At 41.0% G+C, this 24802-nt stretch overlaps 2 protein-coding genes across 3 annotated transcripts in view; both read left to right on the top strand.

Moving 5' to 3' along the window:
- Positions 1 to 9491, top strand: part of LOC112141685 (E3 ubiquitin/ISG15 ligase TRIM25) — an 11532-nt gene extending 2041 nt beyond the window's left edge. Inside the window, exons 2-8 of one of the 2 annotated variants that reach the window (XM_024264824.2) lie at positions 276 to 365; positions 2662 to 2742; positions 3045 to 3197; positions 3824 to 3983; positions 6136 to 6207; positions 6369 to 6446; positions 8282 to 9491. In XM_024264824.2, coding sequence (XP_024120592.1) covers positions 276 to 365; positions 2662 to 2742; positions 3045 to 3197; positions 3824 to 3983; positions 6136 to 6207; positions 6369 to 6446; positions 8282 to 8829 — 1182 coding nt within the window. In that variant the 3' untranslated portion in view covers positions 8830 to 9491. Of the gene's footprint in view, positions 1 to 269; positions 366 to 2661; positions 2743 to 3044; positions 3198 to 3823; positions 3984 to 6135; positions 6208 to 6368; positions 6447 to 8281 lie in introns of both variants that reach the window. The other variant, XM_024264823.2, reaches the window with a different exon arrangement.
- Positions 9492 to 13509: 4018 nt separating this feature from the next.
- Positions 13510 to 24696, top strand: man2b1 (mannosidase, alpha, class 2B, member 1). The gene is made up of 23 exons (XM_024264827.2): positions 13510 to 13670; positions 13890 to 13992; positions 16653 to 16826; positions 16893 to 17086; positions 19151 to 19283; positions 19358 to 19503; positions 19645 to 19844; positions 19910 to 20030; positions 20337 to 20415; positions 20591 to 20700; positions 20770 to 20877; positions 20970 to 21086; positions 21190 to 21375; positions 21466 to 21563; positions 21632 to 21752; positions 21824 to 21942; positions 22022 to 22123; positions 22320 to 22407; positions 22483 to 22563; positions 23015 to 23239; positions 23349 to 23498; positions 23585 to 23687; positions 23887 to 24696. Exons 1-23 carry the CDS (start codon positions 13560 to 13562, stop codon positions 23988 to 23990), a joined length of 2973 nt encoding a protein of 990 aa, XP_024120595.1. The 5' UTR covers positions 13510 to 13559; the 3' UTR covers positions 23991 to 24696.
- Positions 24697 to 24802: the final 106 nt, after the last annotated feature.

Raw genomic sequence — 24802 nt, 5'->3', positions numbered from 1 at the left:
ACTAGTTTATTAAAGCATCCCCTGAATAAGGGTAAAATATATACTGTCTACTGTGGAGTTTGTGAAGAGGAAGCGACATTAAACACAGGTCAGACTCTGTGCAGGCCAGTCCAGTTCATCCACACCAGACTCTGTCCTCTATGTCTTTATGAAGCTTGCTTTGTGCACTAGTGTACAGTCATGTTGGAAGAGGAAACTAAATTTCTCACAGTTCTAATTTTCAATGCAAGCCATCAGAATGGCCACCATCAACAATTTCTGTTTGTCAGCTGCAGCTGCAAGAGAGTCAGAGGAAGATCCAGGGCCGGATCCGGACTGTGGAGAGAGAGCTGGAGGAGTTTCAGCAAAGCTTGGACTCCTTCAAGGTGCATCCCTGTCTTTCACACAGACACACACACAAACATCAAGACGATCACCGACCTTCTTTGTTAATTCAGTGTTTCTTTGAACCCAGTATGTCATCGGGGAAAGGTTTCCAAGAACTCCCTGAAGTTCTAGGAAGAAAATAATCTATTTTGAAACTGTGTGTCTAATTAATGACTCCGGGAAATCAACAGGTAAACAAGGAATTTACCTGGAAAACATTCAATGATGTTCGTCAGACATCTTAACCTCCCGGAAAGAAGGACACTCTGCTGTTTTTATGTCTTTGGCCGTGTACCCATTATGAAACCGTAAATGGAATAACAATTATTTAATATACTTAATTTGATTTAAATGTCATTATCGTTAATCTGGCATAAGAAGTCATTCACTAATTTTGTTTATTCATTTTTGTTTCTTTAGGATCAAGTTTGCAATTAATCATTTTTGTTGTGCTTATTTGGATTCTTTAAAACTAACATTTCTGGAGGTTCTTTTATATTATAGTAATTTCATAAAACAGCTTTTAGAAAGCTCAGGTATAAGGAGTTTCACCAAAGCTTTACTTCTGTTGCAACAATTAACTGTATATTAGAACTGGACTGAGTGACCCCTCCCCTCTCACATTCCAAATTAGAAGGACAGTATTTTCCAGATTATAAGTCACAAGAGCCAAAAAAATGCATAATAAAGAAGAAAAAAACATATATAAGTCGCTCCAAAATACAAGTAGTACTTTTGGGAGACAGGTGTGATACTTCTGAACGAATCCGTCGAGATGAGTGTATACAGCAATACACCGGCCTCTGCGGATTTGCTCACAAGCATCGCACCTTTTTCCCTAAAGTGGTACTTGTTCATCATGTGTCAAATTCATGTTCACTGCCTCATTTGACGAGAGTCAAATTCAAAGCTCAATGCTTGTCCAAAAATGCGATCTTAAATCAAATGGGTGTGGTAGAAGCTACTGTTAAGCCTCATTGGCTTGTACATGGAAGCATTGACTGTATATCTTATTGACAGTGGACGAAAGACAAGGATGATGTTGGGAGATCAGGTTTATGTAATATGAAGACCATTACAAAAGCATTGATAATAATCCATCTGTGTGTTCATGAGATTGTTACATTTTTTTTTTTAACATTTTTAATTATCTTGTACTGCAACAGAATGACGGCGCTTTCAGCGGTACTTCCATGTCTCTGTAACACAGTTTGAGTACTTGCCATTATTCCAGGGACGTAAGCTAGAAACAAAAATAATAATGTCTCAGTGCAAATAAGAAGTGTCTTAAAGTTCAAGAGGAGAACAATCAGGTTATCCTCCATGTTTGTTTTGGCCGCTTCTTCCTCTGCGTTGTTGTCAGTAGCAAATACTGATATGCACAACTGCAGTGCCCTCAAGTGGTTGTAAGTGAGAAATGACCACTAAAGGACAAGATCTGGCCAAACTATGCAAAAAACCATGACTTCTATGCCAAAAAAAAAAAGACTTGTATTGAGAAATAAACAGCTAGCTGTTTAAGCTATATGGTCTCGCGTCAAACATTCGAAACGTTTGATTGGCAGATTCTCCCAACCCTGCTATCAGGTGTAGAGGTGTGGCCTTCCATCAAGTTCACTACTGAAAAGCGAAAGTGGTTGCCATAGAAACGATGACCACGACTGACTTGGATTACTCTGATTACTGATAATGTCTGGCTCCAACATGCCAATGTCTGTTTTGCGACAAAAAAAAAGAAAAGGCGACTGAATTGATTTTGTTTTTTTGGAACTGGGACTCGGTCCATTTCTCATATACAGTCGATGGTAACAGTAATGTATTTATATTTATGTGTGCTTTGTTAAACAAAACACTTATTGCCAGGCTGAGGGATTTGAAAATATTTACATTTTCATTTTTAAGAGTAATTATTGTTCCACTTTTTAACTGCTATCATTGGCCGTTTTGTCTCCAAATCCTCCCATCCTCCATGACCTTACTTCTTCGCTGGAGCGTCATCTTATTTGTTTCATCCAGTCTGCAGTTCCTCTTTTAGCTAATACCCGACTGACTTTTCTTGCCTTTTTTATAAATAAACCTTTTGTGTGTCCGGGTGTGGGTTGTTTGGGAAATCATGCATCTATTCCTGAATGAACAAAACGGAAATGAACTTCCATGCGTTCACATAAAATGATTGATAAAAACACATTTTAAATACGCTATTGCACATGTCACTCATGAAATTGGTCTGTTTGGTTTGTCATTGAAGATAACTCGGTTTAAGTGAACATTTGCCTTTCTTCTTGGGTTGTTCAGGCATCTGCGTCCGTGGTTCTGGAGGACAGTGAAGCTTTGTTTTGTGAAATGGCTCTGCGCTTGGAGAAAACCAAAACTGAGGTAATGTTAAAAAAAAGTTTTAAAAATTAAAAAAAAAAGTTGCACTTTAACTATATCAGAGAAACAACCTTCCTAGTGTGTTTTTTCTCAGATATGTAGATATCAACAAAGGAAAAAACTCTGAATCTAAGGAACACGTCTTAGAGCTTTAAACCAATAAATTTGATTTTTGCAAAGTTTAATGACAACCAGGGCTGAATTAAAAAAAAAAGGCAAATGATACAAATAAATAATTGATTGACATTGTATAGGAATGTAGCCTTATGTAGCTAAAAGCTATTTTGTTTAAATCTTCATCTCAGGTAAGAGCAATTTTGGAGACAAAAGAACGCCTGACCATAGGAAGAGCCAAACAGGACATGGGGCTGCTGGAGAGAGACCTTATAGACCTAAAGCGAAGAAACGAGGAGATCGAGGAGCTGCTGCAAACTGAGGACAACGCACAGTTCTTCCAGGTAAAAAAAAAAAAAAAGAGGAGGAGTACAAGGGGTACGATTGGTTTCATAGAAAATGTAGAATTGCACTTAAATCAATTAGGATCCAAAACCAGATTAAGCTGCGACCAGCATTGTGCGCCCACAGGCACCACCTCTCCTCACTCTCAACTCACACACTTTCTGTTGATTTTATTGTTATTGCAACTATTTAGCTTTTTGTTTGATTTTGGGGGGTGAACGGATCACGCCATAAGAAGAAAAATTACAAAAACAATATGTGATTTTAATCCCCATGTCCTTTAACATTTGCAAGGTTGTTTTTTTGAGCTTATTTTCTGCTTTTTTATATATACATATACTTTAACAGCAATTCTTAATATTGTTATGCTTCACTATTTTTAAGCGACTCCATAACTTAATTAGCTAAACATCAGGGCTTTAGGATCTCAACAGAGATTGTGCTCAGAAGAATCCAGAGATGCTGGTGAGTGGAGGATGGAGGAGCAGGAAATGATGAGTCAGCAATGGGAAGGAGACTGAAGCTGTCTAAGTGCTGCTTTCGAATTCAGTCGTTCAAAGGATTAATGAGGGAGGGAGAGACCAGTTCATGATGCATTTTCCACCCTGTGTCTTAATGGGCTCAGATGGCGTCACTGCTCAGCATCCCTCCCACCTCTGATCAGCCCTCCGCCGCCATCAGCCTTCCCACGGAGGCCTTTAGCGCGGCTAGGAGAGCGCTGGGAAACCTGCGCAGCCGCGTAGAAGAGGTCTGCAGGGAGGAAGTGGACAAGATCACTCATGCAGGTACACAAAACCAAAAGAATATTACAAATGTTCTTACCATTAGTGCTGTCATGGGATTCATTTTTTTGAGTGATTAATTAAATAATATGTGTAATTAATTAATTAATCTTTTTTTTTTTTACTTGTCCTGCCCAACTACTGAGCAAACAAATAAAAGCTGAAAACCTCTGGTGTTTGATGTGTTTTACTGTTCCAATGAGGGGAAATGAATGTTCTGATACAAGAGGCCTATATTTGTATTAACCCCTTTTGCATTTGAGCCTAAACTTGACTTATATTATGTATGTTTTAATACCTTTTTTTAATCTAATTTAATAATTGTGAAAAGCCTTACTTTGAGGTATTTTCATTTAAGTTTGTGACATTGTGGCACAATAAAAGATCAAAATACAGTTTAAAAAGGGGTTTTATGAAGTTTTCCTTTTATGACAGACCAATAAAATTCTGTTGGCTTTCAGATTAATTTGACAATTATAAATTTTTAAAATGAAGAACTGATGATCAGTCAAGGTTTCATCTTTTGTTTACACACAAAAATCTTTTGCTGTGGTCTTATGTGAACTCCTGACATCACATTTAACACCAGAGGACTACAGACGGTTCATTATTGATGACAACACCGACAGTGCGTTGACTGACACAACACGGCACGGCTCACTGCTGCCTGCTCGGTTTACAGTTATTAGTTTTGACGAGGTCTTCGTGTTCATTAGCAACCTCTCAAGTTCAAAGGCTATTGTAGTTCAAGTTTTTGAGGAATACGTATGTATGTATGTGGGTATGGGAGGGCCTGCTATTGAGAGCGCAGTTTTTAGAGGATAACTCAGAAATTCTTGAATGGATCAAAATACCGGTAAGAGGCTCTTTATAGTGAAGAATGAAGAGTATAATACACATTAAAAGCTCAGAAAGTTGTTTTTTCATGGTACGACCCCTTTAACAAACGTTGCTGAGGATGGTGTGATTGCAGCATTAGATTGATCAGTAACACTTTAGATTAGGTGGTGCAAAACACTGAATATAATGTTGACAAGGATTCTTAATATATTTCTTAATCTTGTGATCACTTTATTAATATAGTCTATGTAGTAAATGATCTCACTTTAGATGCTAATAATTCGTAATAAGTATGTTAATTAACCTTATTTGGCTTTTTGTGCTAATAAATGTCTTACTGGGGCCCTAAAAACACACGAATAGTGTTTGTTAATGTGGAAATAACGCTTGTTAAGGAATCGTATTATAAAGTTTTACCAACAGATCAAACATGGACCAGGCCACCTATGACCACAGCTATAATCGGACGCCTGTTTGTTGGCAAACGTGTATAGCAGAGGATCAGAAAGAGTCAATATCTACAATACATATGCTGATGAAGCTATTGTCAAATCCACCCATACAGGGATTGACCAGTTAGGGTAGGTGTTTCAGGAATTATTTGTGGGGCTAATTTAAGTTACACAGACTTGTGATCAGTGCCCCTACGCCACCACAAATTCACTAGTAAGCCTTCATCACACCTGCCCTCACAGCCAGATATACCCTATCCATGGGCGAAAAAAAAAAAAAAGGCAAACCTGTCTCAGTGTCGGAGCATATAAGGAGCCCACAATTGTCTCAGCATTTGGGAACCGTCCACAAGACTTGGGGAAATCAAAAAATCTGTGTCTTGTATCTCACCTACTTTCCCCTTACTTACCTTTGCTTGTTTAGCGGTCTACAACTGTACTGTTTCATGCAGGCCACCTTTGAGCCCCGTAGAGTTTTACCCATTTTTCACCTGTAGAGGGCCCGTATTTATCCGTAAATGCAGTTGAGACTAAGGAATAAACGATGGCAAAGAAGATTTGGAAAATTTTCTGATTTGTGAAACGTGTTTACCTCATTTTACAAATACATAATCCTTTTTAAATGTTTAATTGTTTAAAAGAAAAACAGGAATTAAGATTTTTCACCAAGGAGCATTATTGCAGAACATAAATGACTACAAGTCACAATATTTGCTCATTTCATGCAAAATACCTGTTGTGTGAGGGGCGGGTATGTCTGCCAAAGTGTCCTTGGGGGTCCTGACACTTGTGTTTTGCAGAGCCAGTGTGGGTGAATGGGCTTGGACTGTAAGCACTTACCATGTGTGTCTCATTTTGAAAAGGTGCCCACAGAGGGGAAAACTCAAAGCCTCAGCAGCTGCAGCTTCACCCCCCAGGTCCACACAGCAGTGGAGGTGAGGGATGCTTGTCTTTGTAATTGAAGTGAGGCTTTGATATGTGACCTCAGAAAACTCACAATCAGTCTTGTACAGTGATTCAGGGTTTATTTTTTCATAAATAAACATAATTGATCAAATGTCCTCCCACAGCTTTTTTATTTGTTTTTCGTTCACAGCGGGGCCGCTCTCGTTCCCTCTGTCCACTCTGTTCCTGCAGCCGTCAGATCAGAGGATGAGGGTGTCCTTGCTCCGATGTGAGTACATTTCCTCAAACATGGCCGACAAATCCTTTTTTCTCCTGTTTTGATTTATGAATTTATGTTTGTGTGTATGTGATTTTCTACTGTTGCCAAAAGGTTTTGTACATATGATGCTGCTTTCACACTGAACGCAATTCCCGTGTCAGATTAGCATCAGCCGGCTCTATTTCGACGCAGCGTATTTGCAGCTTGTCCAAAAATGTGTCCATAGACCTGCTCCAGACTCGTGTGGGAGGAGCTACAACCAAAAGTTTTTAACTGGATGGCTACGTTGAGCTGTCTTTGTATCTCATTTACAGTGCATGTAAGGCACGGATGATGTTGAGAGATCAGATTTATTTATTTTAAAGAGTTGTACAGAAGCATCGGTAAAAGCGTCTCCATGTCTGGGATCATGAGATCATTCAGAGACTCTCCCAGTACGATGGGCTTCACTCACCCTGCAAGAATTACAACGGAATGAAATGAAAAATATCAAGTATAGGAGGAGAGCAATCAGATTCATGTCGGATTTGGACTCCACCTGCTGATTATGTCGCTGAATACGTCACATACCCTAAGCTGAGTCCCTGATTGGTTGACCCACCAACGATTAAGGTGCATACAGGCCAGCTGCGTCAACTCTCATTTAAGCAGTCACTCCCAATGAAAAGTCGGTGCAAATTTTGGGCCATTATTGCAAGTCGCTGCGCAAGTTTTTTAGTCTGGTCGCGGGCTCAACATAGAAATCAGGCAACCGGTTAAACTTTTTCACTCTGATTCATGCTACCGCAGCACTGTGACCAATCAGGGACTCCGATTTGGTAGTGACATGTTTATAGCATCCACTCAAAAACACGGAAGTTGCAACCGTGGTAAACATTATCAGGGAAGAGAAAGTAATAATGTCCTTTTTCTGCCTCGTCAGATAAACCAAGACTGACATTTAGTGGAACAGAGCTATGAAAATAAAGTCTGGAGTAAGATGTGCATGATTTGCACCAGTGTGACTTTGTTCACGAGCCTTTTCAGTTGTAAGTGGTGGACGAGCGCTAGTAAACAGTAAAATCGCAGAAGAAGAAGAAGCTCTTCCACACCCTGACCAAGGGACTCCCTTGTGTTCCAAATGGGAAAGACTCACTTGCTCCAAGAAACCAATATCCCATAGACTTCTATTACTGTTATTATTACTATTACTGTACCTGTACCCCTGGTTCAACTGTAAAAGCCTGTATGTCATAAACCGACGACTTTGGGCATCCAAAACATACATTTTTGACGTGGAAAAGTCCTTAACCATAGATCAATATGCAACAACTTTGGAATGAGAACGTGTTGGTTAGAAATTAGGAAATCCGACTATCCCAGTGCAGTTTGTATGGGTATCCTTTTGGCATCTTAAGGCACACAGGGATCACCTGTTCACTAGTGCGTGTAGCATTTGCATGCCGTCAGTAAGGAGACCGTACGCGGATCTGGAGTGCGGCATAAGGGCACTGTACAACAGCATCACACATACGTCACAAATGTCTGCAACTTACAGCATCCTCTTTACAAATAATTCAAGATACACTTACCACAAGTGCAACAATGGAATGTTCCACATTCACATACCTGCTCTCCCCTTTAAGATCCTTCCTACCACCCTCTACCAGCACTCTTAGTTTGTATTTTAGTTTCTGTTTTCAAGGAAAACTCAAATATCTTAATAGAGAAACAAGACAAAGCTAAAATTGTTTAACAATTTAAAAAATTACATTTCTCTTTTCTTGTCCTGATGCTGTACAACTCAACAATCAGAGCCAATTCCATATCAATCATAATGGTTTTCTTTTGCTGTTCATTCTCAGATTCATGTCATCTGTCACTGAACCTGGATACAGCGTATCCAACTCTGGTGCTTCTGGAGAATCCTCAAGGTGTCCACTGTGGTGAGGACCCACAGCCGTACCCCCATCACCCGTCCCGCTTCGACTCGATGGCCCAGGTTCTGTGCAGGGAAGGCCAGTTTGGTGAAGCCAGCTACTGGGAGGTGGAGTGGAGGGGCGGAGGATGGGTGGACATCGGCGTCACCTACCAAGCAATCGGGCGCAAAGGCGGCGGGAAGCCCTGCCTTCTCGGCCGCAACAAGAACTCCTGGCGCCTGAGGTGTTCGCACGCGGGATATGCGGCATGGCACGACAACCGTAAAACCACAGTGGCAGCACCGCCCTGCCCCAGGATCGGTGTGTTTCTGGAGCGCCAGAGAGGCGCCCTGTCCTTTTACAGTCTATCGGACACCGTGTTGCTGCTGCACACGTTTCAGTCCGCCTTCTCTCAGCCATTGTACCCAGCGTTCCGACTGGATCTGGACTCCACACTGCTCATCTGCCCCCGTGAGGCAGCCACTGGAAAATGAACCACCAGTTTTCCTGTGTTTACTTGCATTTATCTGCAGCAGATGCAACAACAAAAAGAGGAAATCAGATATATTTTGCTCTTTCTCAAACAAACCTTTATTCACAAGTCTGTGGCCCACATTTATTGCTGCTTTTTCTAACCACAAAAAAGATTATAAATATGTAATGGTGTTCATTGGGACTAAAATGGCATCTTAGCAACATTAGAGCACTTATCTTCATGTCTTGTCATGACAGGAACGTTTCAGAGCTTTTCAGCTGCGGTGGACTGCAGCATCTAAGTGCCTGAAAGGACACGTGCTAAACGGTTTCATTTTGCTTTGACTTGTTCCGTTTGTGCCATTTGTATGCCTTGAAATACAGAAAGTGTCCATATGCAACTTATTACCAGTACTTTATGCTATGCATCTAAGGCTTGTTTGCTTTAAATACCGAGGACACTTACAGATGAATAACTGGCATGAACTTTTAGAAAAGGTTTCAGATCAATAACTTGAGCACGAGCTGCCAGAAACAATCACTGAAGACCCTTGATGCCTTCTTGGAAAAAGAAGAAAAATGTAAACATTCAGAATTGTGATGCAACTTTCTTGTGGCCCTAATTCTTCTATTTACAGAAGAGTTTACCAAGTGCTCCTTTTTGTTTATACTTATTTACATTGTATCTGTATCTGTATCTGCTTTTAAACGTTCTTTTTTCCAGAAAAGAGGAAAAAAAAAAACATTGACTCTATATGAGAACTGGACTGACTGAGTGAGTGTTGCAATACATTTAGAAAATGACGTATCGTATTTTCAGAAAATTGGTCTCGTTTTTGTGCATTTTTGCCAGGTGTGTGCCTAATATTCAGAAGTGACTTTCCGAATTCTTGGAGTACAAGTCGCAGTTTTTTTGATAGTTTAGCAAGGGGTGGGACTTACACTCAGAGCGACTTATTTGTGTGCTTTTAGTTTTGATTTTTTTAGACATAAATAGGATCATATATTTGTTATTTTTCCAGTAAACACCGGTTGTCCTTCAGCAGTTGTCTCCTGTAACAACTGCTAGAGGACGCTGCTTTTGAATATAAGTATTTGCTACTGACAGTAGTAGAAGAAGTGTCGTCCAAAACAAACAAGGAAGAGATGCTGATTGTTTTCCTTTTAAACTTTGATCATTTTCTTTTACAGTTCAAAAGATTAGTATTATTGTTTTTATGTATTTGTTTAGCTACACTGGACTTGGCAGATTTGTTCTGAAACATCATACTTTTCTCCCAAAAGTGTGACTTATACTCCAGAGCGACTTGTACTCCGAAAAACACAGTATATCAGTTTATTTTACATTAGCAGCCTCATTTGTTATTTTACCGCTAACTACCGGCTTCCCTTTAGAAGTTGTTTCCTGCTAACGACCACTAGAGGGCTCCATAAGTGTGCGTACCGTATTTGCTACTGACAGCAACGCAGAAGAAGTAGCACCACCCAAAACAAAGACTCTGCTCATTCCAGCTTGTCATCCATCCATCCATTTTCTTGACCTGCTGTATCCCTTTTGGGGTGACAGCATTGCCAGATCCAGTCCTGGCTTCTGTTAGCAAAGATAGACCCTGGACAGATTGCCAGTTTGTCGCTGAGCACTCCCACACTTGCACACCTAAAGACCCATTTAAGTAACCAATTAACCTATGAAGTTGAAGAAAGCCAAAGTGCCCAGAAAAACCCTTGCATACACGGTGAAACTCCACACAGAAAGGTCCCGGCTGAGATTCGAACCAGGGCCTTCTTGCTGTTAGATGAAAGTGCTAAGCACTGTTCCACCATGCTGCCTGGCTAGAGCTTTTCAAGTAAATAAATGTGTTCTCCCAACATCCGTGTCTTCCTTGCATGTAAATGAGAGATACAGTCAATGCTTCCATGTAGCGCTGAGGCTAAAAACTTGACAGTTGATTATCAAATTGAGAATCAAATTTATCATTTGTCAAAATGGGTAGCGGACACAAATTTGATGCACTTCATAATGCCACAGCAGCACAATGGGCTTGGCGGATTTGTTCAGAAGCATTGCAGTTTTCTCCCACTTTTCATATCTTTTTGCTGATCATTTTAACTGAGAAAAAATGGCCAAACTTATAAAAGATTTAGACAGTGATTTAAAGGGTTACCAAACAGGGAAGTTGGACACTGACTCCACCCACAGCCAAAATTTCAAAATCCAATCAGAAGGGTGGGGCTAGGCAACAGGACTGTTATCATTACTGGAGTTGCAGATCATGACATGGAACTAAGAGGGTTTGACCAATCACTAAATTCAACAACAATCCCTCGATTCAACCTGCAGAACACAAAAGGTTTTTGACTATATTTTCAAGAATTAAACAAGTTTATTTTAATTTATCAATAATTTGTCAATGACCAACAGGCAGCACTTTTTAAGCCCCATTTAAAGATGTCAACAGCCAAAAAAAGTTGATTTAGTTTTTGGTTACCCCTTAAAGACTGATAATGTCTTGAAGTTGAGCCGAGAGATCTGGGATTCTTTCTTGAAATGTTTCTCCACTCGTCCATTTTTCTCATCAGCTGGAGCACCGCTGCAGGTGCAGGAGTGATTTTGGTCACTTTGTTGTCATAACAACAGCTCACACTGGTATGTTATGAAATGTATCCCAACTACCAAACTTGAAAAAGACGTAATTTCATCTAACATTTATTTTGAATAGCTTTCTCTCCTCATCCGGGACATGTTGCGTGGGCAGCACTCTGTGCAAATATGCCGAGACTCTTCCCGCCAACCTCCTCTGGGGGGACCTTGAGTTGTTCCAGGGCCATTTGAGCAATGCATTCTCTCCAGTGGGTCCTGGGTCGTCCTGGGCTCTCCGCTCAGTGGGACATGCCAGGAATACCTCCCCAGGGAGGCGTCCATGAGGCACTTATGTGGTGTTGACCTTTATCCTACCCTCTTCACACTCAGCCGCAGACTGTTCTTTTAAAGTTATTATATTTTTATTAAGAATGGACAACAAACAAATAAGGCACAGAGAGACCTTTTAGCAAAGTTGTACAATATAAACAAAATTCCATTCGTTTTTGTTTATATTCAGTTCAACTTAGATTAATAAATCCTGTGTTGTCCAGGTAATGCTGAGACAAAAAAATAATAATAGTAACACAAATAGATAGATTAAATAAAAAATATTCAAAAATAAAAATACAAAAAACATTTAAATTGTATGTGTCATCCCACATAGCAAACTTTAAAGGTAATTTGCTAAGCCTGATGTTATTTGCACGTATATGCGCGACAAGCGCAAAAGCTGATGGAAATTCCTGTTGGAGACATCTAATAGATGCAGCAAAGATGTCGATTCCTGCATCGTTTTTATGTAAATTCAAAGCTAAATCGTTTTATTGGTTGCTAGATGGCATTCTGAGAGAAAGAGCCGCTGAGGTCCAGCCAGTCATCCCTGCAGGGGAAGCCCACACATGCTGAGGGACCCTGGTTGAGAAACACTGCCCTTCGTTCCATTTACAAGCTTTTTCCAGCAGCATTTTCTTTTTGTCTTCTCTTAATACCCAACAATTTGAGTAAGTAAATACTCAGAAATACAATTGTATTCTTTATTGTCTTCATATATGTCCTCAGTCATATTGATGGGTGATTTCCATCCTAAAACGTCTCCCCGAGTTCTAATTTGTCAAAAGAGGAACAAAATCAAAGCGGTTAAATCAACCAAGTTTATTTGGAGATGAAGAAGACCTGAAGACTGTTTTCTCTGCAGCCATCCCACATGGTCTCTCATGGTCTTACATGGTCTGACCCAACACCCCTTTGTCTCTGGATTTTGCTGGCTCGCAGGGGGGTTTCACGAAAACACAAATGTACAGTTGATTGGATGTTTTCACCTCAACACCCTAACTACTGACTAATGTAAATGATCCTAAAGGGTAACCAAACAGGCAAGTTGAAGGCTGACTCCACCCACAGCCGAAATGTGAAAATCCAGTCAGAGAGGGGCTTGGGGGCAGGACTATTATCATTACTGGAGCTACAGAACATGACATTAGACTTACATCGTTTGACTTTTCACAAATTTTAACTGTAATACATCAATTCAACCTGTAGGGGTCAGCACACAGATGTTTTTATATATATATATATTTTCAAAAATAAATCATTTTATTTTAGTTTTTTTTTTAAATTGACAATGACCAACAGACAGCACCTTTAAAGCACCATTTATAGAGGTCAACCTCCAAAAGAAAAAGGTGGATTTAGGGTTTGGTTACTATTTAAGGTAGACTTCCCCCACCCCACCTGCAGTCCTTTCTCCAGGTCTTTGAACAATATAATTCTGAGTAAAACATAAAACCCACTTAATTATCATAACCAGGCATTAAAAAGGCAAAAAGTAACTGTTAACAAGCAAAAATCAAGTGAATAAAAAAGCAGCAATTAGAATGATATAGAAGTCATATAGATCTCAAAGCCGTTTAGACGTTTATGGAGATGTAGAAAAAAAATAACTTATAAAAATAAAATCCTTCAATCGTCAGAAAAATGCCACAAAAACAGGTTAAATACACAGAAACCACAATTTTCCACAAAGTTGTCGCCTGACAGGCCGCACTGAGGGTAAAACTAACCCATCCTCTGCTCTGTGCTGAAAGCATGCAGAGGGGGTTTGGGGATTGTCACGTGACCTCACGTGCTATAAACACTGGTCATGTGATTTTGTGCTGCTCTTCCAGTATGACGGCGAGGTGTCAGCACGTCGTGGCCGCTCTGCTGTTAACCCTCGGCGGGGTTCTAAGTTTTCCTGTCGGCTCGGAGAAAAGGGACCCCGTCAGCTGCGGATACCAGGTCGGCCGCCTCAGGGGGGGTTTGGGCGGGCTTTGGGTTCATACTCCTGCTGCTAGCTGCAACACTTCCGGGTTGTTTTGGTTTTGATTATAGAGCGATATGGAGCTTTCAAGTTAACAAAAATGTGTTTTTTCTTCTTCTTTGAGCTCATGTGTGTACTAAAGAGTTTAACCCTGTCTGTTAAAGTAAAAATAAATAAATGTTTGTGTTTGTGTGCAGTCATGTCACCCCACCAAGCCCGGCATGCTGAACGTCCACCTGGTCCCCCACACACACGACGATGTGGGCTGGCTGAAGACTGTGGACCAGTACTTCTATGGAGGTAAAAAGATGGATTTCCAGCTTTTATCAAAAACACTTAAATAGAAGAACAATCACATTTTTAACCAAGCATCTTTTAAATTAAGTTTAGAAACTCAAATGTCCTTACTCTGAACATTTGAAGCAGCTTGAATGCATCAGTTGTTCAGTGGCAACATGAGGATCAACATTTTTAAAAGTAATAAATCAGCAGAAACCCGATAAACTCTCAAAGGATCCCGATGGGATCTGAGGAGAACCATGCAGAGGATCCACAGCAAATCTCTCTATAAATTTAAAAGAGAAAGTTTCAGAGAGTTCCAGCGTTGGGGAGCCAAGCGGCTGAAGGTTCTGCCAAAAACAATGACATCTAGCACGCCGGCGTTCAGTACCTAACCAAGAACTAAGGGGTCAACAACTTTTGATGCTTTCTGTATTTTTAGTCATTTTTTTCCAAACTGATTTGTCTGCGGTGCTTTTAGCAATCCTTCAGTCCACAGTCCAGACCAAATGACAATAGAGGTCGTTTTTTCACTCAAAGATTTCCAAGAATTCCTCTCCTCCTCGTTGATGAAAGCTTTTAATCTGGTTTTTGCTGCAGGGACTTCAGCTGATTGATTCTTTTCTGAAAAACACTGCAGCAAAAATGCGCAGACGTGCGTTTTCGTCCCGATAAGACCTCGCTGTGTTTTTGCACAACTCATGATGAAGGTTTGTGGTCAAGTCAGCAGATTGCTTTACAAGGCTGTTGTTTTGCTGACTGGAGTTCATCCCTGTAAAGCATCACAGCTCATACATGACCTTTTTATATGTTCTCTCCGAACTCATGTCAGCTGTTTCTAGTAGTAAAGAGAACTTCAGAGTTTAGCCGAACTTTCCAGGTATTCATTTTGTTGTTTTTTTCTCCGGTTAGTTTGATGCTTTAACTAGCTGCTCAAACAACCAACCATGTTTATGAAAAATACTTTAATTTTATATATTGTCCTCTATTTATATAACGGACATACTTATATATATATATCTGTTATTTGTGAGACAAAGGGTATAGAGTTTTTTTACTACTAAAGTAAAGCCAAAAGAAATCAATGGTAGTGATGTACTGTAAATAATTTGGGCTGTAATCAGTATCTGAATACTCAGCTACTTGCAATCTGTTCCAGAAAGTACAAGTACAGTGTTTACTTACTATATTGCTGTTCACCTTTTGCTGTCAGGCTTTTTTTTTTCCAACTTTGCAAGTTTTTTACATTTATTTTTAGTACACATCTGTGTTCTACATCCTGATTGGCTGCTGATCTTGTCAGTCTCTTGCGTGCCGTGTCCTGCGTACGGAGACGCTGCAAGTGCAGCTTGACAGTTGCATGAATCATCATCGCGATCAGATCTTTACTTTCAATTTGAAATACTTTATTTATTTTTCTGCAAAGGTGAAAATGAGAGGAATGTTTGAAAATGTTTGTCTGTAAAAAAAAAAAAAGGGCACAAATTGTATAGTAGGAAGGAGTTTTACTGCCTTTGATCATCTCTAATCCTCCTTATTTATAGAACATATTCCCTGCAATAAACGGAGGAACATAAAACCTTTTGGTTGGGACATTTTGCCTCGTCTTTCTACCAAATTCTTTGTGTTTTTGTCCGTTTTATTTATTCTGATCTCTCGTTCTAAATAAAGGTATACATAATGCTGTTTGAATACATATTATTTTAATTTTCATACATCCGGTAAAAGACATAAATGTAGCAACCACAAAATATAAACTCTATTAGACCAGAGCTTTAGCTCCAGTGTTTTCATTCTTTAGGACTCGTTTAAATCTTAAATCTTAAAACATAAAAGTCTGAAGCGGCCTTTAGAGTTGTCCATGTTAATCAGCTGATTCTCTCACAGAGAAACGTGACTCTGCACTGTTTCTTTTAACACCTCACATTAGTAATTTGTTGCCTATAGACAAACAGACTTTTGGTGTCAAAAATCATGTTTTTTAGTTGCCACTATGGCTGTGAACATTAACACGTTAATGCATGCGATTAATTAAAAAGAATTAACACCTTAATATATATTAATGCAAATTAATAGAAGGAATAGTTCTTCACTTTAACTCTGCGGTTCAGGATTCCACGGCGTGCGTTAAAACATTTAATCTATGTGGTCCCGCTTATACCGTGGTCACTTACAAAAGAAATAAATATTCAATCAGTTTTTGGTACTTTATTCTAGCTATTTTTGTGTTTTTGTTAACAAAAAGCGGACTATTTGATTCATGAACTAGTGACGTATTGTACAAATAAATTTTACCTGGTAAAACGTGATTAATCGTGATTAATCACAAAAGTGCGATTAATCAGATTTATTTTGGTAACCAATTGACAGCAGTAATTAAAGATAAATGTTTTAAATGTAGAGTTTCATACCTTTATTTCATATAGTGATTATTTGCAGAAAATAAGTGGTTGACAAATACTGAGATAAAAAAAATTGCAATTAATTGCGATTAATTTTTTCCCTGGTTTGCGATTATTTTGTTTATTTTTTTAATCGATTCCCGGCCCTAGTTGTCACCAACAAAACTCGGGTGTTAACGGTTTAAATGGGAAGAATCGTGGTTTAATCTGTGAATTGATCTTGATTTGTGACACAAATCACCACCACAACCCTGTAAACGTGTCGGTGTCCACCTGCAGACCGAAATGACATCCAGCACGCCGGCGTTCAGTACATTCTGGACTCTGTGGTGGACCAGCTGCTGAAGAACCCAGACAGGAGGTTCATCTACGTGGAGACGGCTTTCTTCTACCGCTGGTGGAAGCAGCAGAGCGCCAGCATGCAGCAGACGGTCAAACAGCTGGTCAACGAAGGTACGGGACGCCCTGCGCCACGTGAAGGAGCTTCAGCTCGTCCCAAACTGACCCTCTGTCCTCCAGGCCGACTGGAGTTCGTGAACGGCGGCTGGTGCATGAGCGACGAAGCCGCCTCCCACTACAGCGCCGTCATCGACCAGATGACCCTGGGTTTGAGGTTCCTTAACGAGACGTTTGGAGCTTGCGGTCGACCGCGGGTCGCCTGGCACATTGACCCTTTTGGCCACGCCCGTGAACACGCCTCCCTGTTTTCACAGGTATTTAGCTTTATTTGAGTCATTCAACAAAAAAATAGATAGTCCTTTATTCGTCCCACGGTGGGGAAATTGCAGTGTTACAGCAGCATTGCAGATAGGTAAAAAATGGAACAAATTAACATATTTACAACAGAGCTAAATAAGATAAAAAATACAAAAAGAAGAAGCAATTGCACTGTGGAATGATTTATGTTAAATAAATAAATTGCACAACATATTTTTAAAAAGTAGTTTGGAAAGACTGTGAGATAAAGTGACAACAGCAGGAATAAAAGTGACTAGTGACTAAACGGATCAAACGGTTCACTAGGAGCAGGTCCGATTGTAAAATATGGCCTTTTGAATTTAATGAACAAATATTATAAATTAATATATATTGGTTTGTTGTGTTAATAAAGGAGTCAGAGGAGGGTAAATGGGCTGGAAAGGAAGGCAGCAGCCTCTGTCTGTGTAGAATAAGGTTGAAAGGTCTATAGAGTCATGACTGTCACGCAGAACAGGAAGTGTTGTTTTTAAAGGTGGAACTGCTAAATTTAAAGATGCATACTGGTCTACAATTAATTTAAAAAACAAGAGTTTTTTTCTATTGCTGTTTAAAAAAAAAATGTTTTTTCATTTTTATATTTTTGACCGGCTTGGAAGTCTTCATGATAAAATCTTTTTTTTTAAACTATTTTTAAACTCTACTTACTCTATTTTCCGGACTATAAGTTGCAAGACCAAAAAATGTCTAATCGAGAAGAAGAAAACCATAAATAAGTCGCACTTTTGGGAGAAAAGTGTGACGTTTCAAAACAAATCCACCAAGCTCATCATAGCTAAAAAATAAATAAAAAGCAAGAATATTAATATTTTATCTGAATAAGAAAAATATCAAAGTTCAAGAAGAAAACAGTCAGATTATACTTGTACTCAGATGTGGTTGTTAGTGGAAAAACCCATGTTTACTGGGGAAATGAATATATTAAGATTAAGAAAACCTTTATTAGTCCCACAATGGGGAAAATGCAATATGCAACAGCACAGGTACGGTCAGAATAAGTAAGAACAGATAAAGTAAAATATACATTATAAAGAGCTAAAATGATGAGATACCCTATACATTACATGTACATTATACCACTTAAATAGCTAAGCAATAAAATACAATTTACAAAAGAATATAAGCTTATTTATGTCTAAAAAACAAACAAAAAACACACACATACAAATAAGTCACTTCTGAGTATAAGTCTTACCCCTGGCTAAGCTATGGAAAAACATACTGTGGAAATTATGGACACCGTTTTCCATTTAATTGAAAATATTTTCTTAATTCTGTTTAAGTTTATCAAGTAATTAAAAAAGGAAACTTAGAAAAAAAAACATCCACTGCAATAAAAAACAAATACAATTTTGAGGTCACGTCCACAGCATTTATGAAAAAAATCAGTACTTGTATTGATATCTACAAGTATTGGATCAATACCCAGATGCTCAGAATCACCCGGCCATAGTGTAAACTACGATAAATAGTCTCCTAAAATGTTTACACTGATGCTAAAGCGATCTCGGCATCTTGAAGTATTAAACCAATCAAATCGATGATTTTTTGCGCTGTCGACCAATCTGATGCACCTCTTTTATGTTAGATACCCACTTCCTATGTAGACGGGGCTCGTCTGGAGAATAATTTAAGAAATTTTGACCTTTATTCAAATAAAACTGTGGCAGTAAAATGGAACTGAAGTATTTGTTGTTCTTTTATTGTGCTTTTTGTTCACGCATCACAAGTCGTCATTATGTGGGCAATATTGATTCATATCGTGCTGCCCTACTTAAAATCCATTTTTTTTAAGTGATAATTACATTGCCTGAAAGGTATTTCACTTTACTTTGGTATATTTACAACGATCTTGAATCAGTAATCTTGGACGCCACAAATATTCCAATTTCTGGGAACGGATTTGAAACATTCAGGTATCCGGATCCTCGCTAGAGCCCTTTGAGGGATCCACAGACTGTTTTTAGATGTAAAAAAAAGCAAAGTCTGCTTTTCTTAACGTCAGCCGTCTGTCGCTGCAGATGGGATACGACGGCTTCTTCTTCGGCCGCTTGGATTACCAGGATCGAGACTCCAGGAGGTCAAAGAAGGAGCAGGAGCTGCTGTGGAGAGCCTCCGACAGTCTCCCAGCACCCATGGCGGATCTCTTCACTGGTGATTGAAGACTTGTGTGCCGAGCCTGTTTCCTGGACACTTTGAAGTAACTCCTTTACCCTCCTCTCTGACAGGAATCCTTCCCAACGGCTACAACCCTCCTACAGGATTCTGCTGGGACCAGCTCTGTAACGACGCCCCCATCAGAGACGATCCCGACCTGGAAGACTATAATGTGGATGATGTGGTGCAGCGCTTTCTTCAGGCTGCCAACAACCAGGTGGCTAAAACACTTTTTTAATGTTTTCCATCAATCATAACACAGAAAACAAGCTGTCTTCGTTCTAGTCCGTCATGTTTCATTGCAGTTCCTTCAGTGTTGGCAGATTTCCTTTTTATCAACACAACTTCTCTGTTTCAGGCTGAGATGTACAAGACCAACCACATCATCATGACCATGGGCTCAGACTTCCAGTACGAGAACGCCAACCTGTGGTACAAGAACCTGGACAAACTCATCCTCTACGTCAACGCCCAGCAGGCCAAGGGCGGCAAAGTCAACGTCCTCTACTCCACTCCGTCCTGCTACCTGCAGGAGCTGCACCGAGCCAACCTCACCTGGTAGGGTGACTCACATGCAGCCTCTTCCTGTCCTTTGACCTTAAGACCTTTTCTCATCCGCGCAGGCCCTTGAAGACGGACGATTTCTTCCCGTATGCAGACGACGCTCATAATTTCTGGACGGGCTACTTCACCAGCCGGCCCGCGCTCAAGCGTTATGAGAGGATCAGCAACAGCAACCTGCAGGTGCTTTGAGCTTGAGTGACACTTGTTAGTAACAACAACTTAAACATTTCATAAAAACTCAGGAGATTCAGGTCACTTTAGAAGATATAATTTATTCAGATTGTTTCTTAATGCACAAAAACCCACAGATGCTTCTTTATAATACGTGAATAAGAGCAAATAGGCTGTTGCAACAGATACATTTATGGATGATGAAGGGAGCAAGCGACACAATCCTAAAGAATGGTGCTGGAGGAAATGGCCTGGAGCAGCCTGGAGCAACCTGTAACAGTAACTTTTTTTTAATTTACTGTTCCTGTTTAACAGACGTGTAACCAGCTGGAAGTCCTCGGAGGTGCAGCGTCCAGGAAGGGTCCTTTTGGAGAAGGAGACAGCCAGACTCTGAGTGAGAGTTTGTTCTAACTTTCTCAGACACTGCTACACATCGCAGACTGCATTATTTCCAAACTTCCTGAGTATTTATCTTTAAAAATAGAAGTGCTAGCTTAGTTTTTGAGGTTATGTTGGACTGTGGTTAACGGTGTAAATGCTTGCTCTAATTTTGTTGCTTTTGTCTGAAGGGAAGGCCATGGGGGTGGCCCAGCACCACGACGCCGTGTCAGGAACAGCGAAGCAGCACGTCACCAACGACTACGCCAGGAAGCTGGCCAACGGCTGGCAGCACTGTCAGGTATTCACTGACCTGATATCTTCTGCTTCTGTTTTTATGCAACACCTCCTCACTGAATCATGTCTGCAGGTTCTGGTCAGTAATAGTCTGGCCTCTCTCAGCGGCTCCTCTGCCCCACGAGTCTACTGCGACCTCCTCAACGTTAGCGTTTGTTCCCTGACCGAGTCCAGCAAGAAGGTGCTCCAGATTCTAGATGTAGTGGATCCACATGGAGTGATGTTCAGCCTTCATGCTGGTCTTTTCTGTGTCCGCTCTCCTCTCGGTTCCAGTTCTCAGTCACCGTGTACAACCCGCTGGCTCGGCCCGTCACTTGGCCCATCAGGCTGCCGGTTTACGGATCATCTTACCTAATAAAAGACGCTAAAGGGAACTCTGTGGACTCTCAGGTCTGTATGTGGGAAAAAACCTGATTACGGTGTTTCTGAGAACCTCGTGTGACTGCGGTCCTGTCGGTGTTTGTGGTCTCTCACGTGAGGACTTGTGTTGAAGGTTCTGCCCGTGTCCAAAGCCACGCGGGAGGTGAGGAGGAGTCGAGGCCACACTGCCAATGAGCTGGTGTTCCAGGTCCAAGCTCCGCCCCTGGGCTACACCACCTACTCGGTGTCCATGCTTCAGGGCGGAGCTTCATCAGCCGCCTCCCCCAAGAGAGGTGCCCCCACATCCATCCAGAACAAGGTGGTTACTAACTTTTATTATAAGTTTGATTGGGGTTTTTGCCACTGATTTTAACATTTTTTTGTTTGTTTGTTTGTTTGTGTGCGGCAGTTCCTGCAGGTGACCTTTGACCCGGACACCGGCCTCATCAGCGGCCTCAGCAACCTGGAAACCAAACAGAGCATCAAACTGACCCAGAACTTCTACTGGTTAGTGGGTAACAGTGAAACTCTGCCTTTGAGCTTATTTCCCCTCATGACTGGTCCGTGTTCTTCAGGTACAACGCCAGTGATGGGAAGAACTCTGAGAGCAGGCAGCCGTCCGGGGCCTACATCTTCAGGCCCAACTCCACCGTTCCGTTCGTCATCAGTCGAGTGGCAAAGACCGAGACCGTTCAGGTAGACGGCGAGCTCAGCTGCTCCTCATGACTCTTTGTCCTTTCGACTGCTCACGTCTTTCTGCCGTGCAGACCTCGGTGGTGCAGGAGGTGAGGCAGTGGTTCGCCCCCTGGGTGTCCCAGGTGGTCCGTCTCTATGCCGACAGCAGGGCTCTGGAGCTGGAGTGGACGGTCGGACCTTTGCCGGTGAGGTGAGTGGAAACCTCGATGCTGCTTCATGACGTTCAGCTGTATCTTTTACGTCTTTGACGTTGCATGTTTGTCTGCCAGCGACGGTCTGGGGAAGGAGGTGATCACCCGTCTGGACAGCAGCATCAAAACCAACGAGATGTTTTACACCGACTCAAACGGCAGAGAAATCCTGCAGAGGAGGTCAGCTGCTTTGTGTTGTAAAAGTGATGAGCAGCAAAGCTGAAGACTCTTTGGGGCATTCTTTTTACTTTACAATTACCACATTTTTGGACTAAAAGTTGCTTTTTTTTTTGTAGAAATCTGCCGATATTTATTCCAAATGCAGCTGTGCGTTCATCAAATCCTCCTTTAGACTTTTAGCCTTTTTTTCTAACAGGAAAGACTTCAGACCAACCTGGCAGCTGAAGCAATCGGAGCCCATTGCTGGAAACTACTATCCCATCAACTCTCGAGCTTTTATTAAGGTGAGTTCCTACTAAGAAGCCATAGAGGTTTTCTCTCACTGTTACCTGTTTCTTAAAAACAATCCTTTATGTCAGGATGACGTGGACCAGCTCACCGTAGTGACGGATCGCTCTCAGGGAGGAGGCAGCATCCAGAACGGTTCTCTGGAGATCATGGTACGACTCAAAGGAGGTTACTTTGGAAGTTATCTTTTACATTCTTTCGATTACTATAACTCTGTAACTGTTTACACAATTAATCAGCTGACTTGTGTTGATCGCGTAAACTAGGGGTGTCAAACATATTGTTTAACCTGCACCGGTCATGAAAAAAAAGGATAATTAAGTTTCTAGTCCATTCCTGTGGCTGGTTATGGTCATTTGAATAAATGGCTGCAATACCCAATTCCGCCACCAGGGAGAGCAAAGGAAAAGAAATGCAAAGATCAAGAAATAAACAGCATTTATTTGCATGCACGTGCCACATCTGCCGTTAGGTTTCCCTCCAGCCTCACAGCAGATAAGTTGCTATAACAATGATCAGCTGTGACACCACAATTACCGAAGAGCGCGTGTCATTTCTCCGTCTTCCTGGTTGATTCTGGATTTTTCCACCTTTCCTCCGCAGCTGCATCGCCGGCTGCTGTACGACGATAACCGTGGAGTGGGAGAACCTCTCAACGAGGTCTCTGACATCTTCCCTGAGGGCCTGGTGGTCCGCGGACGCTTCTTGCTCTCCCTCGATCGGCCTGCCAGTGCCGCGGATATCTACCGCCCCCTGGGGCAGGAGGAAGTACTGCAGCCTGTGCTGTCGTTCACTGACGGGGATCTGGATGCAAACGCTCGACTGGAGGTGGGTGTGTTTGTCACTGATGACCACTAGATTATGGCCCCAAATATTTTTAAAAATCCAACTTTATACCTCTAGTAGAGAAGTACCTAAAAGTGTTTTTTTGTTTTAGTTCTCTGGGCTCCAGGCTGCGCTGCCCCCTGCTGTCCATCTCCTCACACTGAGTCAGTGGGACGCCGACTCGGTGCTGCTGAGGCTGGAGCATCAGTTCCAGATCTCGGAGAGCAAACTAAACTCTCAGCCGGTCACGGTCAACCTCCAGGTTGGAGCTTTGGAAGCGTGATGCACCTTCTGCTGAATGAACCGATGATATGAAACATTGATGCCACGTTCACTCCGTCTGAGCAGAAGCTGTTCTCCACTCTGAATGTTCTCGGTGTGTCGGAGCTAAACCTGTCGGCCAATCAGTGGAAGGATGAAGTGAGACGCCTGAGCTGGACCCCTGAGAACGGTGTGGAACACTTCAAATGAATATCAAATGTAGTCCACAGGGAACCTGTAGGCGCAGGCTTTTATTTTGAAAAGCTCTGAAAATTACATAAACAACTGAAGGATTTCTTGCTGTTTAGACAGGTCACTGAGGTTTTATTTCCTGCTGGATTGTTTGCATGTCGACAACTCGTGAAGCTGACGCTCTGTTTGCGTTTCAGAAGAGAAGCCGTACCTGAAGACCTTCCAGGACCCTTCAGCGTGGGAGGTGACCCTGAGGCCCATGGAGATCCGCACTTTCTTAGTCAGGGTCAGCTTTAAATAAGCAAAACTCCAGAAACTATCGGCTGCATTGAAAACATTTAGAGACTTAAAAAAAAAAAAAAAAAAAAGTGCGCAAGTGAAGACTTTAAATCCAAATCTTAAACTTATGATTTTAACTTTTCACTCCCTTTTTATGGAGAAAAAAGTGGACGATAATTTAAAAAATTCCAGGATTTTTATAGCTGTTTGTCCACTTTCAGCAACAATAATTTGGTTTTTAACGTGAGCATCCACCTCTTGTAACGCTGGAGAAAAATGTCCCCACTGTTTGTAATTTGATTTATTGATCATTTTGCTAAAGAAGACTTTTAACTCCTTGACGTCTGTTGATGCAAACATACGTCAAATCATTCTGGATGCAAAATTACTTTAACTTCTCCATAAAAGCAAAACTTGAGTTTAGCCCACATCTACCTTTAATTTGGTTCATTCTTGTTAAATAAATTAATGAAAATGACATCTTTGGACTGCAGTTATCCCCCAAACCAAACACAGGAATTGAAAGTCCTATTACAAACATGTACTGACATTTGCACCTGTGGATTGTTGGTTTAACTTCTGCCTCTTCATAATCAAGTCAGTCAGTAGGGAAATTTAGCCTGTACTTTTATACATATACAAACTTTTTATATTCTGTCACACAAAACAGTCGTTTTGTGCTGGTTTCATCATTTGCACTTTAATAATTAAACAAGAATTTGTAAAAAGTTTTAAATGTTTGATCAGTGCCAACTTGATGTAATTTTTGTACTTTATCAGCTTTTTGATCATAAATCAATAAAATGTCAAATTTTGTTGTCATGTTTTAAATAA

The sequence above is a fragment of the Oryzias melastigma genome, unplaced genomic scaffold (assembly GCF_002922805.2).
Source record: "Oryzias melastigma strain HK-1 unplaced genomic scaffold, ASM292280v2 sc00251, whole genome shotgun sequence".
In the NCBI taxonomy this organism is placed as follows: domain Eukaryota; kingdom Metazoa; phylum Chordata; class Actinopteri; order Beloniformes; family Adrianichthyidae; genus Oryzias; species Oryzias melastigma.
The sequence above is the reverse complement of the archived record's forward strand: the minus strand, read 5'-3'. Positions and strand labels throughout refer to the sequence as shown.